The 16,134-nt window shown below is 40.7% G+C and overlaps 1 protein-coding gene across 1 annotated transcript in view; it reads left to right on the forward strand.

Moving 5' to 3' along the window:
- The window catches only part of ctnnd2a (catenin (cadherin-associated protein), delta 2a), a 228,182-nt gene that overhangs the window by 119,793 nt on the left and 92,255 nt on the right, over positions 1-16,134 (forward strand). The window contains exon 8 of the mRNA XM_020606459.1: positions 4,840-5,143. Within this exon, the coding sequence (XP_020462115.1) occupies positions 4,840-5,143 (304 nt within the window). The remainder of the gene's footprint in view (positions 1-4,839; positions 5,144-16,134) is intronic.

The raw sequence follows: 16,134 nt of genomic DNA on the forward strand, positions 1-16,134 counted from the left end.
TGAACAGAAAAGGTTGACTGAAAGAGGATAACAGACAAAAGAAAATGAAAAGGGAAAGGGTGTAAACTGCAGTAACAGAGGGAGAGCAGTAGATTATAAAGAGGGTTCAAAAGCAATAGGTGAGGAAAAAGGTGGATTGAGGCATTGATAGAGAGGGACAGACCTAGAGGGAGACAGAAAGATGCAAAGAAAGAAGAGAAAAGAAAAGGAAATGATGAAAAAGAAAGTGACGGAGACAGAGTAGGATCAGAAAAAAATCAAGGCAGAGATGAAAGAATGAAAGAGAAGGACGGACGTGGAAGGTTCAAAGGATTGGTTTGATCATCATCTTCCTATCTCTCTCTCTCTCTCTCTCTCTCTCCCTCCCTGGTGCCCTCCATCTCTTGTACATTCATGGAGGGATTCCTCATCTCAGCAGCCCAAAGAAATAGTCAGTCCCACTCTAAGCTTGTCGGCCCCTCAGTTAGTTGATTAATTGCAGAAGTATCACTGTGTCAAATGGCTAATAGTTTCCTTTCCCATCACTAATTTCTCAACAGAAGCACATATGCAACTTGTTTACTCTGTGCCAAAGCAAGGGAATACAAAGACACACCCACTCTTTTATTTCTTCTTAAACATTAAGTTCATGCCACCAGTGTTGGTGTGAGAGGTGTTGAGCATACATGTGTCTGTTTGTGTGCATGTGTAGGTCACGTTTCATGATTTGTTTAGTATTTATGAACTCGCACAGTGAGCAATTTGTTTCTTGTGGGTTATTTAGCAGACTCATGTAAGACAGACCCTCTCACACTCATGCAATCTATGTTTGTCTTACTATACAGAAGTATAATAATGCAGGACCTTATTCCATAATCTCAAACCTTAACCCTCAGTTAACCTGCTTAACCTTAACCTGAATCCTAATTCTAAACTCAAATCCCATCTGACTAGGGGTTGCACAGATTAGTCAAATAGTCGACTAGTTGGTTTCATCATGCAGATGTCCTATTCAACATGACATTGACTAGTCATAGCAAAGGCTGTTGATGCAGCACAGTGAGTAGTTAGTCATTTTTGCCACTTAGCAGTGACAAACTGCACCCTGAGGTAACAGCTGGAACACCTGGGTGTAAATGCCAGTAAACTTTAAACTGACTGCTCAGTCAGGTGGAGTTTCATTGTTGTCACGCTTGAGCAGCTGTTGGTTATGCAGATGAAACAGTCACCAAACTAAGTATCCAAAAGTCTTTAGCTGTGCAGCATCACAGTGGGAGCTGGTGGAACAGTAGCCCAGTCACCATCTGTATACATGGACAGTCACGGATGCATCTTCCAGAAACATTGGTGCATGGCTGTGTGCTGGAGCTTGACAAACAATACACATGCATGTAAAACCAGCCGTTTAGTCACCATGGCTGTGGCTCAGCAGGTAGAGCGGGTCATCTCCTAACTGGAAGGTTGGCAGTTTGATTCCTAGCTTCTTCTGCCTGCATGTTGAAGTGCCCTTGAGCAAGACGCTGAACGCGGTGACGTCACCGGTGTGTGAATTTGGGAGTGTGAGTGGGTGAATGGTCAAATAATGTGAAAGTGCTTTGAGTGCTCTGCAATGCATAGAGAAGCACTATAGAAGTAGAAGACCATTCACCTTAAAGTCTTTTCTCTTGTAAAAGCAAACCACTCTGTTTGAAAACAGTTCGAATGAAGCACCAATCTCAGCTTTATGTGGCGTCTCCTAGCATAGTGACTTCTTATCCTCACTCTGGTGCACCAAACAGCAGTTTGCTCACTGCTGCCAACTGGTGGTTGGGGGGCACCCACTTCAGCTGCTTCAGTGTCACTGAGAACCCATTAAAATGTGGCACACAGCTGATTTTTGTTTAGTTTAGTTTTTGACTAGTTGATGTCAAATGTCATAACAAAAATGTTGACTCTAAAAAAATGTAAGTGGTGCAACCCCTACAACTGATACAATTCAAAATCTAAAGCTGGTCAAAATATCATGACTCCAGTATTTTAAGACCCAACTGGTTCTCATAAGGACAAGAATACAGGAGTGTATACACACACACACACACACACACACACACACACACACACGGTAGAAACACGTACACAATGACAAGAAATGCATAAATAGGCAACAGCATGCTGATTTTTGCCAGGCAATAATAGCCGCAAAGGTCAAGTCATCAGTCAGAACACACCATTATCAGAACAAATGATAAATTCAGCAGCAGTCCATTTACTTAAGGCAGGAGAAAAAGAGAGGAAGGCCAGACGAAAGACTGAATGAAGAAGAAAATGGATTGTATAAAGATGTGTGGGGAAGGTGAATACAAAATAACAGAATGTGAAAATGTCTTTGGGTGTATGCTCTCTACCAACTCTGTCATTTGTGTTGTCTTTCCTTTTTTCATCTTCTTCCCAAGGACATCCCCATTCAGTGGTTACAGCAGAGGCCATGAAATACATTGACAGTTCATTTTGTTGTTGTTTGTTTGTTTTCCTTCTCTCTTCTTTTCACTGTTCTCTCACCCCTTCTTTCACTCTGAGGTTCATCCCATGTGGGCGTCAAGTCTCTTGGTGAGTGCACACTGACACTGGTGATGTTAGCTTAAAGCTCCAGCTACTAATGAGATGTTCAGAAAGGCAGACACACCACAGATACTATTTAAAGAGCACAGAAAAGACTGGGATTTGCTCCTGATGGGTGTAACTCTGCTTCATTACCCTCCTATACCCCTGGTTCTGTGTGGCTTTACTGTTGCCCCCTCCATCACCTCTTGTTTCCCTCTCGCTTCTGGTTTAGGTCTTGTTTAAACTGCAGCTCCATTTCTTAGCTGTGTCCCTGTTTTTCCCCAGGCTCACTCACCATTTCATTTTCCTATCCAATTCTTTGGATCTTTGACTATTTCATTGTTTGGCTCAGAAATGAGTTACAGTATGTTAGTTAAATTTCAGAGTTGTGAAATAAAACTTTGCTATATGCTAAATATGTAGTTACATCATCCAGAAGGTCCCTTGTGCCTCTGGTAGGCTGACTAATGGGGGTTATCAGACTTGGTGTGAAAAAGTTAAATAAAAGCTTTAGGAAATGATTATTAAAGATTGGTTGAATCCGGCTAAAGGAAGTAAATACACATGGCTCTGTGTGTGTGTGTGTGTGTGAGAGAGAGAGAGAGAATGATGAAAAAGAGACTGATAACAAGGTTGTGAAGGTCAAGTAAATGCCACCACTCAAGACAACGCTAAAGAGCAAGTTTGTTGGTCACATAATGATGAGACTCTCAACCTCACCACACATTCACATTCACACAACCTGTATTCCTTTGTTAATTTAGAGCAGGGATTTAAACAGGGTGTATATGGGCGTTTATATGTGCTCCCTCTCATATGTGCATATAAAACACGTTGGAGAGCTTGTATCCTGGCCTATACAGTATGTATATGCTGTGTTCTCTAGTTTGTGTGAATCGTCTCATCCAGACAGTAAATGCTAATTCACTTTGTAAAAATAGGCTCATTACCTTGTGTTAAAGTCAATCACATGACTCTATATTGATTTCATGAGTCTGATTTATCACATTCTTCCTGGAGAACACATATTTGATGTTTTTGCATGTAAATGTGTTTCATGGTCCACATACCTTGGTCCTGATGAGGTGGCTCACCCCCACATTGTCTGTGTCACTGTTTTTCCAGGCAGAGAAACAAGGTCCCCAGACTGACATTAACACTTTGATATATAACTGATCCCACAATGACAGGGAGGGAAGGTGACAGCTGTGCCCCTGCAGGCTTTTTTCATCCCCATTCAATTTCCATCTTACTCTAAAGACAAATAACGTGGTCTGTCATTGTTCATTTTGTATTTATTTGTATGTATTGTTTTGGCCTTATTGATTACCAGACAGATTTATCACTGTATGGAAAAAGCTCTGCAGTTGTCCTTGAGCTACCCACAAATAGACTTAGGTGCAAAGTTTCCATTTTTCATTGCATGAAAATGGCAAGCTAATTTGTTGTGTTCACATTACAGTGGACAAAAGCAGCCTTTGTGCACACGTTCTTTGTGTGCATTGTGCTGTGTGACTGCTTTGTGTGTACTTCCATATTGCGTCAAACTAAGCGGTGGTGCACAAAATTTCCAAATCTGTGGAACTTTCACCCCAGTTGCACTGACCTGCAAAGGTCATTGACCATTGCTTGAACGGATTAAAAATGAATTTATGAATTTCCCAAACTGTGCAGTGATGAATTACCCTCGTATCCAGAGCCGACAATGACAGATGCCCCCCTCCAAGACTGGCAAAACGCACAGTTTGAGTCTCTGAAAATGTTTTTTTTTTAACAAAACTACTATACTTTACATCTATAGCTAAGTGGTGTGACAGTCTATATAGAAATACTATATACTCTCAAGAATAGCTTTAGATTAGTGTGATTTGGACATGTACAATAGTAGATGTTGTTTTTTACAGATTGTTTTGAGCAGTCATTAATATGACATCAAACTTATGTCTACACAACTTTTGTTGATCCTTTTTTCTCTTTCCTCTGTTGAACACTGGTCCTTTTTATTAATCCTGGGCATGCGGCCAATATTTATCCATCAAAATGGAGGCATTTATTTTCTCTCTCCAACAACCTTTTCATCTCTCTTTTTGCCTTTCTGCCTCCCCTCTGCTCCCATTGTTTTTTTAATCCTCTGTCCATCACTCCTCTCCTTTTTTATTTTCTACTCCCTCCTTTCTGACCTCTTCCCCTTCTGTCCCCTTGTCTGTCCTGTAGATCTGACCCAGCGTGTCTGTGACCAGGTCCTAAGTTATGTCCTTTGTCCTTACTTTCCTACTGTAGCTCCTTCCTCCCCTGGTGTCGACTCCGCCCCTTTGCAGCGCACAGGAAGTCATGGCACGGGAACAGGAAACTATAGCCGTGGCGGAAACAACTACTCCACAGTGGGGCCAGGATACACCTCAAGCGGAGGTGGTGGCAGCGGAGATGTGTATGGCTCAGACCCCTATGTGGCAGACCCCTACCGCACCCTGCAATACTGCCCTTCAGTGGTGGAATCACCCTATAGCAAGTCTGGCCCAGCCCTGCCGCCTGAAGGCAGCCTGCAGCGTTCCCCTTCCATTGATTCTATTCAGAAAGACCCCAGGTAGGATGAAAGCAGTGTGTGGGCTGTGTTTGTTTAATGTGTGCGTAAGCATGTATGTGATTGTTTTACAGGGTTCATTGCACCCCAATGTGCAAGTTCATGGAGCACAGGATGCTTAAAGGCATTTGAAAGGTCAAGTGTGACAAACAGTGAGAGGGATTAATATGGACGTTCAAAATATAAAAACAAACTTTTATTACCATTTGTTTTGTTTTTTTTCTTTCATGCTGTGAGTCCTAGTGGATTGTGACCACTGCAGTCCTCTTACCTACCTGTAATTAAGAAAAGCTCACTCTCTCCTCTATATTTATATATTACAATTTGTTACTTCTGTCTGTTTACATACTGTTATTTGTGATATTATACTTTGGATTACATTTCATTCCTTGGATCCAGAAAACTAGTCAACTAGTTATGAATCTACTGTAGCAACATTAACTGTGCAGTTCCTTCAGGACCACAGCTCCCAGTGAGTCTAGTACTAACACCTGTTGAATTTTACAGTGTCAGCGGTAGGCAAAAGACAACAGGGAGTCGGGCTGAGTTCATTTAGGAGGAAAATTTTATAGCTTCTATTTGAGACATACTGTAGTATTATGCTAATTAAAGGAAAGGAAGTTTATGACTGGCTGAGATTGACAGAACAACTCCTTGAAGGGAGAAAAACAAACATAAATATGCTTGGACTGTATTTACTGCCATACTTTCCTGTTTGAATTCAATATCTATACGCTAATGTCTACAGCCCTGTTCCCAAACTCATTGGAATGCTGAGTAAAATATAAATAAAAACTGAATGCAATGTTTTTCAAGTTTGTTTCAAAGACACTGGGACAGGGCTATGTTATCCTTTGTGTTGTATCACCTCTTCTTTTAATAACACTCTATAAGCATGTGTAGCATGTGTGTGAATTGAGGAGACCAAGTGCTTGAGTTTTGAAAGCAAAATGTTTTCCTATTCTTGCTTGAGATTGGATTTTAGCTGCTCAACAGTTTGGTGTCCTCCTTTGTCATATTTTTCACTTCATAATTAGCCAGATGTTTTCAATGGGTGACAGAGCTGGACAGCAGGCAGGTCAGTTTAGCACCATGAATCTTACAAGCTAGGTTTAGGAACAAAAATTACTTGGTTAGGTGGAAAAAGACAAGTTGCTCAATGGAAGTGAACTTCGCTCTCCTGAAGGGAAAACACTGTATTTCAGCCAGCCACTCCAACCTCCTTCAGACTTTGTAATGGTAAATGGACTGTATTTTATATAGCGCTTTCTCACAGTGTGTTGCACTGGCCAAAGCGCTTTACAGAAGATCATACACCATTCACCCATTCACACACAACATTCACACACCGATGACGACAGGCTGCCATGCACCGGCGCTAGTCAAGCCACCGGGAGCAATTCGGGGTTCAGTGTCTTGCTCAGGGACACCTAGGCATGGGGGGAGACCAGGAGTCGAACCACCAACTTGCTGGTCAGGAGACGACTGCCCTACCTCATGAGCCACAGCCACCCCCCTCTATATACTGTGTCACATTTCATTCTTTGCTCATGTTATTCTGTAACTACAACTCTCACTAGATGTTGCCAAACTGGTTATAATAACCTGCTTGCACAAATGACATGCAGTATATACTGTACTTATATTTTATATGAGGACAGTCCCTGAAATAAATAAAGGCAGTGTAGTTTTTCCCCACAGTGCTGATGTTGGTCATTAAGCAGCCTTAATCCCATCAGAACAAGTCCTATGCAGTTACCTCTTACATACAGCATAAAGAAAAAACCAGCTAATTAAAGACAATGTTACTGCAGTCACCCACTGCTGTTTTGCCTACCTTAGTGTCATGCTGTGTGTAAGAGAGTCCTAGTGGAATATGATCACTTCAATCCTCCTGTCTTTGTAATTAAGAAAAGCTCACTCTCCCCCCTTTATTTATATATATATATCTCACAGGCCACTTTTGATGTATAATTCCATTAATTACAGAGACGTGAATGGATCAAGTATTCAGCAGCATCTGTCAATCACAGGGGACGAAGGCAACAAAAAGAACAAGAGAGAGAGAGGCTGTGTGACTGCGTGCAGTCCAAAAATCCTGCTTTTAGTATGGCACCAGTGGATGTCAGGCAAGCTCACATGAATGCACAACCGCCAGGAGAATGTGACCACTCAAGGAAATTCATGAACTATTGCATAAGACTTTACATAGTTGAAGAAGTCTCAGCAGAAAGAGTTCATGAGACTTATATAAACCAAGTCACTTCTAGATAGAAGTACAACAACACAGGTACACCTCATTTTTGAGCAATCTGTTATTCTACAGTATTTGATATAATATGATTGGATTGGATGTGTTACATCCGTGAGGGTAAATGGCCTCCTACTCGAACTTCACTTTCTCTCTCGCTGTAATTGGATCTAGCTGAGCTAACATGAAGTGCTAAATGAGTTAGCAGCTATTAGAGACAGAGAACACTTTGAGTGATGGCAAAGGTTATGTCTGTGTGTGTTAGTGGTTGTGTAAATGTGCAGCGTGTGTTTCATATGAGACTATATCTTTTTATAATTAATCTGCATTCTCTGCCTAACTTGTGTATGTTACTGTATAGTATTGTGTGTAGGTGTTTGTGTGTGTGTGTCCATGGTAGTCAGTAATGCAATTAAGAGCCATTACATTTTTTGAAGAGTGAGTGAATGTAGAGAAGTCTCTTGGGCAGAAAGGGAAAAAAGTGGAGGTAGATGAAACCCAAGATGGAGAGGGGTGAATAATAGAAGAAAGAAAGGATAAGTGTGGATAAGTGCAGGGATAGTGCAGATAAGTGTTACACTTTGTTTTATTTGTCTGATTTCTTTAAAGCTTTCTTTGTAAAAAGAGATTCTCACGCCCACTGAGCTTCCAGCTTAAACCAAATATGAACAAAAATGTATGGAGCAGGATTAAGAGGAAAATGTAGAACACAGAGCTACAGAACCAATACAGTAAGGCATGGTAACACGTGGTGTGGATGGGGGATAGAAGTCAATAATGAAGGAAATTAAAAATGAACAAATAAAGAAGATAAAGGAAGAATGTTAAGAAAGAGATTTGTTTAGGGATGGAGTGTAGAAAGAAGAAGAAAAGAGGAAGGAAATGATGCAAGGCACATAACTATCTCAGGGAGGATGGTAGAAAGGGGGTGGGGGCTAATTGCTGTTGTACAAAGCCTAGAGAGGGTGAAAAAATGTCACAAGGGAAGTTTCAATGAATGAGGAGAATTCACAGGGTTGTAAAAATGAGGACTGACAGGACGGAAAGTGGAGAAAACCTGTGACGTGATCACAAATGAGAATGTAGTATAATGTGTTGGTGCTGACTAACCTCATCAAACCCTCAATCAGCCTCAAATGTAGACACAGCATTTCAAGATAAAAACCCTCATCAAAATCAAACTCTGGTTGTTTACTTCATCTCAGAAATCTCAACATTTAGTAGCGTAAGTAAGTAAGTAAGTGTTAATGATGTTACAGTTAACATTTTACATTCACATAATAGTTTTACCAAATAAATTATCAAAAACCCAATACAAAATTCTTGTGTTAAAAGCCACAAGACTGAAGTAAAACATGTGGGTCAAGGTAAAAGAAATACCGTTATTTGCTAGATACAACTGACCTGCTGACATGAAATAGCTATTTACAGTATCTTAATATGATATGATCTCTCAGCATTTGTTGACTCACTGCTTGACCACATTGCACATTATGAAAATTTGGTCAGTGGTGACTGTGCATGTGAATGTTTAGGGTGCTGTGTATGTGTGTCCAGGTTTGTGTGCATGCTGACATTTACTGTATGTATGAATGCAATACATGTGTCACACAGTCTCAAGGAGAATTACATCATTGTGTATTTGTGCACTTGTGTATGTGTGTGTGTACGTGCACATGCATAGGTACACTTGAAAGTGATCAAAATACAGTAGCAAGAGAGAGTGAGAGATGGGCATTGAATACTTCAGCACCACGGACAGAGACAAAACCCCACCGAATGTGAAAGTTTCAGCACCATGGAGAGCAACCAGGAGAGTTGAGGCTCTCATTACTGTTGGAAAACAACTGCTGTTACTGCTCACACCACTTGTTCCAACAAAGTAGCTACTGTATACACATAATGCACCATAGCAACCATGTAATATGTACTTGCAACTACACAAAATCAAGCAACCATCTAGTAAAATTAATTTTAAAAAAATTGAATGATGCTATAAATAACTAGTAAAATGTCCATAGTAGAAAATGGATTTTAAATGTGCCCTTTTTTTCAAAGGCAACTCATTTGTCCTTTTACATGTGAATTTCAAATGATTATCAAGACCTGAGGACTGCACATTGTTGGGGCAACAGATGACTACTGCTCCTAAGCTTCTTATGTGACAAAAAAAGCTGCTGCAGAGAGAGAAAAAGATGCTTATATGACAATTTGCAGCTGTTTCACAATAGTCGCTTTATTAACAATGCAAAAGCTCAACCTTTATGAATAGTTGTTGGACTGATTGACAGACTGAGGACAGGCCAGAGAGGGAGAGAGCGAATCAATACCTTTTTGTCCTTTATTATTAATCTGTGTTCTACCTCATACATAGAACAAAGGCGGAAGGAGAGAAAAATGAAGGTGCAATAAAGAACATCTTAGTTACTGGGTGGTTCAGGGAGAGAGAGCAAGAGAAGGGTGTGATGCATAGTCACAGGATGAGCAAGCTATTCAAAGAAAGAAAAAGGGAAATAAGAAAGAGAGACAGAGGAGAGAGGACACACTCTACTGGCTCTTAGCACGGCCCAGGGATAATTTCCTCTCCACATGAGAAATGCATGCTGGGATATGGAATCATCTCCAAGGGAGGGTAATGATGCATTGCCAGAACCTTGGCCCTGAGGCACAGCTGTGTGTATGTGTGTTTCTGTTTGTGTGGATACATCTGTGTCCTGGCCATCATCCCTGCCTCTTCTGGGTAAATTGCCCATTGTAGTTATTTTCCTTTTTTGAGGTAGCCCTATCTGTCCGTGTGTAAGTCTGTGACCTTGGAACGATAGCAGCCCTGTGTCTCTGCCTTCCTCTCTGCTGCTGTGTGCTTCACCCTAAATCAGAGGCCAGGAAGATGGACGGCTTGACCAAAGACAAACAGACAGTCATTCAGATAGTCTAAATGTGGAATAGGCGGACATTAGGCAGTCACACCTAGACCAGCTTGTACACACATTTAAGTGCCAGAATTGCCACAGAGATAAGATTCACACATATACTACACATAAGACATCAAGCAGTGACAAATGACTATTGTATTTGTTGAAGGACATTTTGTGTGTTTGTGTGTGGGTGTACAACCAAATGTGTGCAGTCAATCTATCATGTTCTTTTGATGCAATCACTGCGTTACTATTTTTTTATGGTAATTACTGCCACTAACATCTCTTTGATTGACATCCATCAAACCTTTTATGCAAATACACAAGAACATGCCCACATACAGTATGTAAATGTGCATGTAATGCACTATAGGGTGGGATATTTTGTACATTCTCAACAAAACTATAGCACTAGATGGTTTCTCTGTTGCCATACTCCATCACTTTTTGCTCTTCTCCCACCACCTCCTCTCCTGACACTGGTGGCATTTGGGAGGGATTATGGAAAAATGTCACAGAAGCACAATTATATCTTCCCTCCATCCACTGCTTCACTTCACCTCACCTCTCCTCTAGCTCATACTTGACAGCACAGACTAACTATCCTCTATCTACTGTATAGACCTAATAATACACTGGTAGAACCAATACACAGTTAAGTCATTTTTTGCAGATTAACTTGTAACTTTATTGTAATATGTTCTAATCAAAAATGCTGTCATCTGTATGTTACGATGACTTCATAATCAACCTCAGACACATTTTTCTTTATATAGATCTCTGGGTACTGCTCGGTGTCAGACTACAGTACTATGTTACTGTCAAAATTCAAAATGCTATCAGTATAACTACTCTGAGACAACGCTGCTAAGATTTTATTTTCTCTTGGACTTCACTGCAGATTTGTATGAACTCAACAAAATCAGCTTTACTCAGGAATATATCGTGTCTTTAACTGTTAACTGTAAGGCAGCTTCACATTTTCTGTGCCACTGCAAACTTTTCACAAAGTTTAGGTTTCCATGGAGCTGCAGAAGTTATGGTCAATGAGCTGTAGCTATATTGCATGTGCAAGAGAGGGATTTCAACCTTTCAAGCTGAACTACTTGCAGGAAACCAAGCATCAAGTGCCAGTTCTCAGTAGCAACCTGAAAAACTGGAGAGCAGAGGCACTGTAAGAACAGGAAAACAGATAGTTATGTGGACAGAAGAAAAGTTGATTAAAGATAAGTAAACTTATTGTAGAAAGTGTAAGGAAAAGCATGGATTTGTCTATTGTGCTCATAGTGGCAACATTTAGTCAAGCTGCTATGTCCATATCCCAAACTATAGGGATACGTTTCCCTGTGGTATGCAAACCAATATTGTTTTCATTTAAATTTCTACTTGCTATGTTAATTAAAGGGAAAAGGTGTGTTAACGGCCCCTACATAAGGATAGGGAAGCAGCAGCTATGTGTGCAAAAGAGGATTTTAAAAGATTTTAAGTCACACATTGTAGATTACTTCTCTTCTTTTGCTGCCATGACATTTAACTTTGCTTCTTGGCTGAGAAATGTTGTGGCTCTTTGCACTGATTACTGGCAGTCAGGTTTGCAGAGGAGCGTGGGCTGGTCAATTACCAAGAGGCCCTGACGTAATAAGAGAGCATCAAGAAAGTGGGGAGGAAAAGAGGGCCAAGTGGATCCTTGGAATGGTGGAAAAACATTGTATTGCAAAGGCCATGAAGTCTTTATGCATGAGAACTCTTTCTCCTGCCCAAATGAATCTCACATACCTCTCTCTGGTGATATTATGCACATGGTAGAGCACTCAAGAAGCCCTAGGGCAATGGCCGTATGAGTTGAAACAATCTAAAAGATTTTATCTTCATATTTGTCAGGTAGTGGTTACTGGTGACTCCCTTATACAGTGGATCATCTCATTAAGCTTTTATTCTCTTGGACACTGTTCAATTTGATATAAGTTCAAATTTTGAAAGGTGAAAATTAAAAATAGCCTTATTCCTCTGCCTACCAACCACAGTAATAGGGAACATTGGAAAGGTTTCCTAAAACACTCAAGACAATGATTTGAACATTTCTGGAGGCCTGCCCTAAGCAATGGGGCATGCCATCCTTTTTCTGTTGTTTGCTGTCCATTTTGAAGAAGCTTGGTCACTTAAATCATGTCATAATGGCTCAGAAATAAAGTTGAATACTAGACTATGCCAAGTAAAGGCTGTGACGTTATATGAGGCCCCTGTGATAGCAGTAAGCTGTGCTGCATCTGCACAAGTTGAAGCAGACCCCACTGAACTCTGCTCAAGTTGTCAGTGCCATATTGTGTAATACTGAGGCTTGATCGATTTTATGCACCAGAGGCACAATTAAATTCAATTCAATTATATTTGTATAGCACCAAATCACAACAAAAGTCATCTCAGGATACTTAAGTAAGGTCTAGACCTTATTATTATTATCATTATTATTAGGGAAAAACCCAACAAGTCCCCTTTGAGCAGCACTTTGTGACTGTGAAGAGGAAAAACTTCCTTAAACGGAAGAAACCTCCGACAGACCCCGGCTGTTGGTGGGCGGCCTTCTGCCTCGACCGGTTGGGGTGAGTGGATAGAGGAGAGACAAAAGAAGAAAAGCAACAGGACACAACAAACAATCAAACACTAGGCAGGTTGATGTGGCCGGTGACTGCTCATCAGAGACGTAGAGCTCCAGATCCAGGGCAACCTGCAGAAAGGGAGAAAAGAGGACACACTACGGGAGAGAGGAGACACAAGGTTAATGACATGTAATGGAGGCGTAAATGCAGATATAAAGTCTGAGAATTCGGTTAAAAGCTCTGAATATGGGACAGGTGGACTGTATGCAATAACAAATAGAACTGGCTTTTGAGTTTTCCAGTTTGAGTGTGAAAGGCTCAGAGTGAGGCTTTCAAATGAGTTATAACTATGCTTAGATGTAGGGTTGATAAATAGGCTTTAGTTGAAGATGTGCTTCATTTGGTTGACTATTTATGTGCTAATGTTTAAGGATTAACTAGTGAGGAGACTGATGTGTATGTTGAGGGGGTAATCCCCATTAGACGACACCCATACTGTGCTTTACTCGTCATAAAAAGGCTGGTTAAAGAAGAATCTGACTGCTCCAGATTGGGGTAATTGAGCCAGTAGATGAGCTCTGGAGCTCACCAGTGGTGTGAGCAGTTCAGGAGGGACGTTAGACTGTTTTTTTTTGGGGGGGGTTGCTGATTTTAGAACTGTCAAAACTGTCTTATTTAACGCCCTCAAACATGCATGTCTTGTAGTCATTCTGTGAGTTTAGCAAGGGGCGGGACTTACCTGGGGTGGGGCTGTGGAGTGGCAATTATAGATTTTCCTGTGCCTCATACTCGCACACAATTTTGGCAATGTGTGGATTTTACTGCCGTTTTGTCCCCAGTTATGTAAAATATTTGGTCTTTTGAGGAAGGATGTCAGGTCTCAGGTGAGAATGCAGGACCCTGGTCTGGAAGTCTGAATGTGGACCATTTTTGCCTTGAGGTAAGCCCACCTGCTCACCTCATCATACCAATCTCTCCTGGTGCTGCTATATGAATGGCTCCACAGTCTGGGAGCCTCAGGACAACAGCCATATGAGCTGAAATTTTTGAGACAGAATTATCATCTCCCAGAGTGGAGTGGTGACCTTGACAGAAAAAAAGACATCAGATAATATTTTGACACACTGCATGTAACAAATAAATTCTCCAGCCAGGCCCTAAAAAAGTCACTTTCAATAGTGAAGTAGAACGGAGAGAGAGAAAACACATACTGTGTTGTAAGAAAGCTGTAGTCACACTCTCAAGCTCTCAGGAGCATTACTGTAGCATGCCCAGCAGGCTTATGAGCTGTCATTGCTTCAATCCCCAGACTGTCAGGATAAATCTGGATGGGGAGGCAAAATAGCTGCATTTTTACCTCTTTGCTTACCACCTACCAATGTAATGCCCTTAAGGCCATGACAGTAACACCTGAACTGTTACAGTGGAACAGCTCAGTCACCACCAGATTAGACTGTGTGTACAGCAACTTATGCTCAGTTAAATAAAGCAAAACAAATCCATTGATGAAACAGAATCTGCTATCTACCCCATAAAGTATCTGTTTGGCTGGCTCATTATTTATTATATTATTTATTTTCTTTCAGGAAACCCTACGGTTCTGAACATACACCCCCCACTTGTGACAGAGTCAATTCAATTTTTCATTGCATCATGGTAAAATAACTCTGAAGCATTGCAGGGGTGCAGACTCAATTTAGAAACATTCCTCTATAATGCATCCATTATTCCACCTCCCTCTCTCTTTCTTTCTCTCCATCTTTTCATCACACTTCTGCAGGTAGAAATGATGGTGGTGATGGGTTGGTATTGCAGGCATTCATTCGCCACCTGAAGTGGATTGTTCCTCTCTCCTAAACACACACTTCTCTTATACCAGCATTTCTGGTTCTTTGGGTTTATTAAAGGAGCCTGTGTTTTCTTCTCTTTTTAATCACTTCCATTCTCTCCCTCACTTTCTCTTTCTATCTTTCCCCACTAACAGTCTTTACTTGTCCACACCTAGAGAATGTGGGTATGCTCATAAAACACTTACTGGAAATGTAACTTCGCTATGTGTTAACTGTTGTGAGTTTGTTGGCAAATCGCTAACAGTCGACCAGCTTAGCGTTACGTCACTTCAGCATTTCTACTGGCAGTGTTAATGCAAACAGAAAAGAAGCCTGTGAAGGTATGTATAGTAGTTCTTGGGCTCCCCAGTAGGAGATTTGTTGGGTTTTTCCTCTATAATAATAATAATAATAGTAAGGCCTAGACTTTACTTTGCAAAGTGTCCTGAGACTACTTTTGTTGTGATTTGGTGCCATACAAATAAAACTGAATTGGATTCAATAGTCCCTAGAATTAAGTCACTAGAACGGTTTGGTCCAAAAGTGCCTTACAGTATGACTCAATTGAAGCACTAAGCATAGTCTGAAAGACTGAGACAACTAAGGAGAAGAAAAGGGAGTTTGTGAGAGAAAGACAATGGTGAGTTGAGCAAAAGATGTAGGCCAGGGTGCTGTAGTCTACAAGTCATTGGACAAGACTTTTCATGTCATCTTACCTGTTCTAGTCAAGGTGTGTGTGTGTGAGTACGGACTGCAATGAGTAGCATGCGCATTCATGCATGATTATGTTTGTTTTTCCCCTGTGTACGTGTTGTACCTTTTGTGTGTTTGCCTCTATCGCTTCACTGATTTTGCAGTGTTGAAATCCCATTTGTCAATGCCAGTCTCAGCTGACACTGGGCAAGAGGCAGGTTACACTCTGGACAAGCTGCCAATCTATCACAGGGCTGACACACAGAGACAGACAACCACTCACACTCACACTGTTTGTTGCCAAATTCTCATGTGCTTACCTGTAGCTTTTGCTTTCTGTAACCAGATTTTTTTTTGTCCTCCATATAATGTTATTTGGTTATGTGTAGTGTTTTCGCATCTTTCTCTCATGATAAAAAAATAGATCATTTAAATGTTTGTTTTTGTTTTTTTGTTTTTTTTTTTGTCCTTTGCAAGGAAATTCTTTCCACAATGGGTACATACAGACGTGGACAAAATTGTTGGTACCCTTCTGTTAAACAAAGAGAAACTCACAATAGTCGCTGAAATAACGTGAAACTGACAAAAGTAATATTAAATACAAATTTACTGAAAATCAACTAATAAAAATCAGACATTGCTTTTGAATTGTGGTTCAACAAAAACATTTTAAAAAACTAACTAATGAAACTGGCCTGGACAAAAATGA

Source organism: Monopterus albus, unplaced genomic scaffold, assembly GCF_001952655.1.
Source record: "Monopterus albus unplaced genomic scaffold, M_albus_1.0 scaffold78.1, whole genome shotgun sequence".
Classification (NCBI taxonomy): Eukaryota; Metazoa; Chordata; class Actinopteri; order Synbranchiformes; family Synbranchidae; genus Monopterus; species Monopterus albus.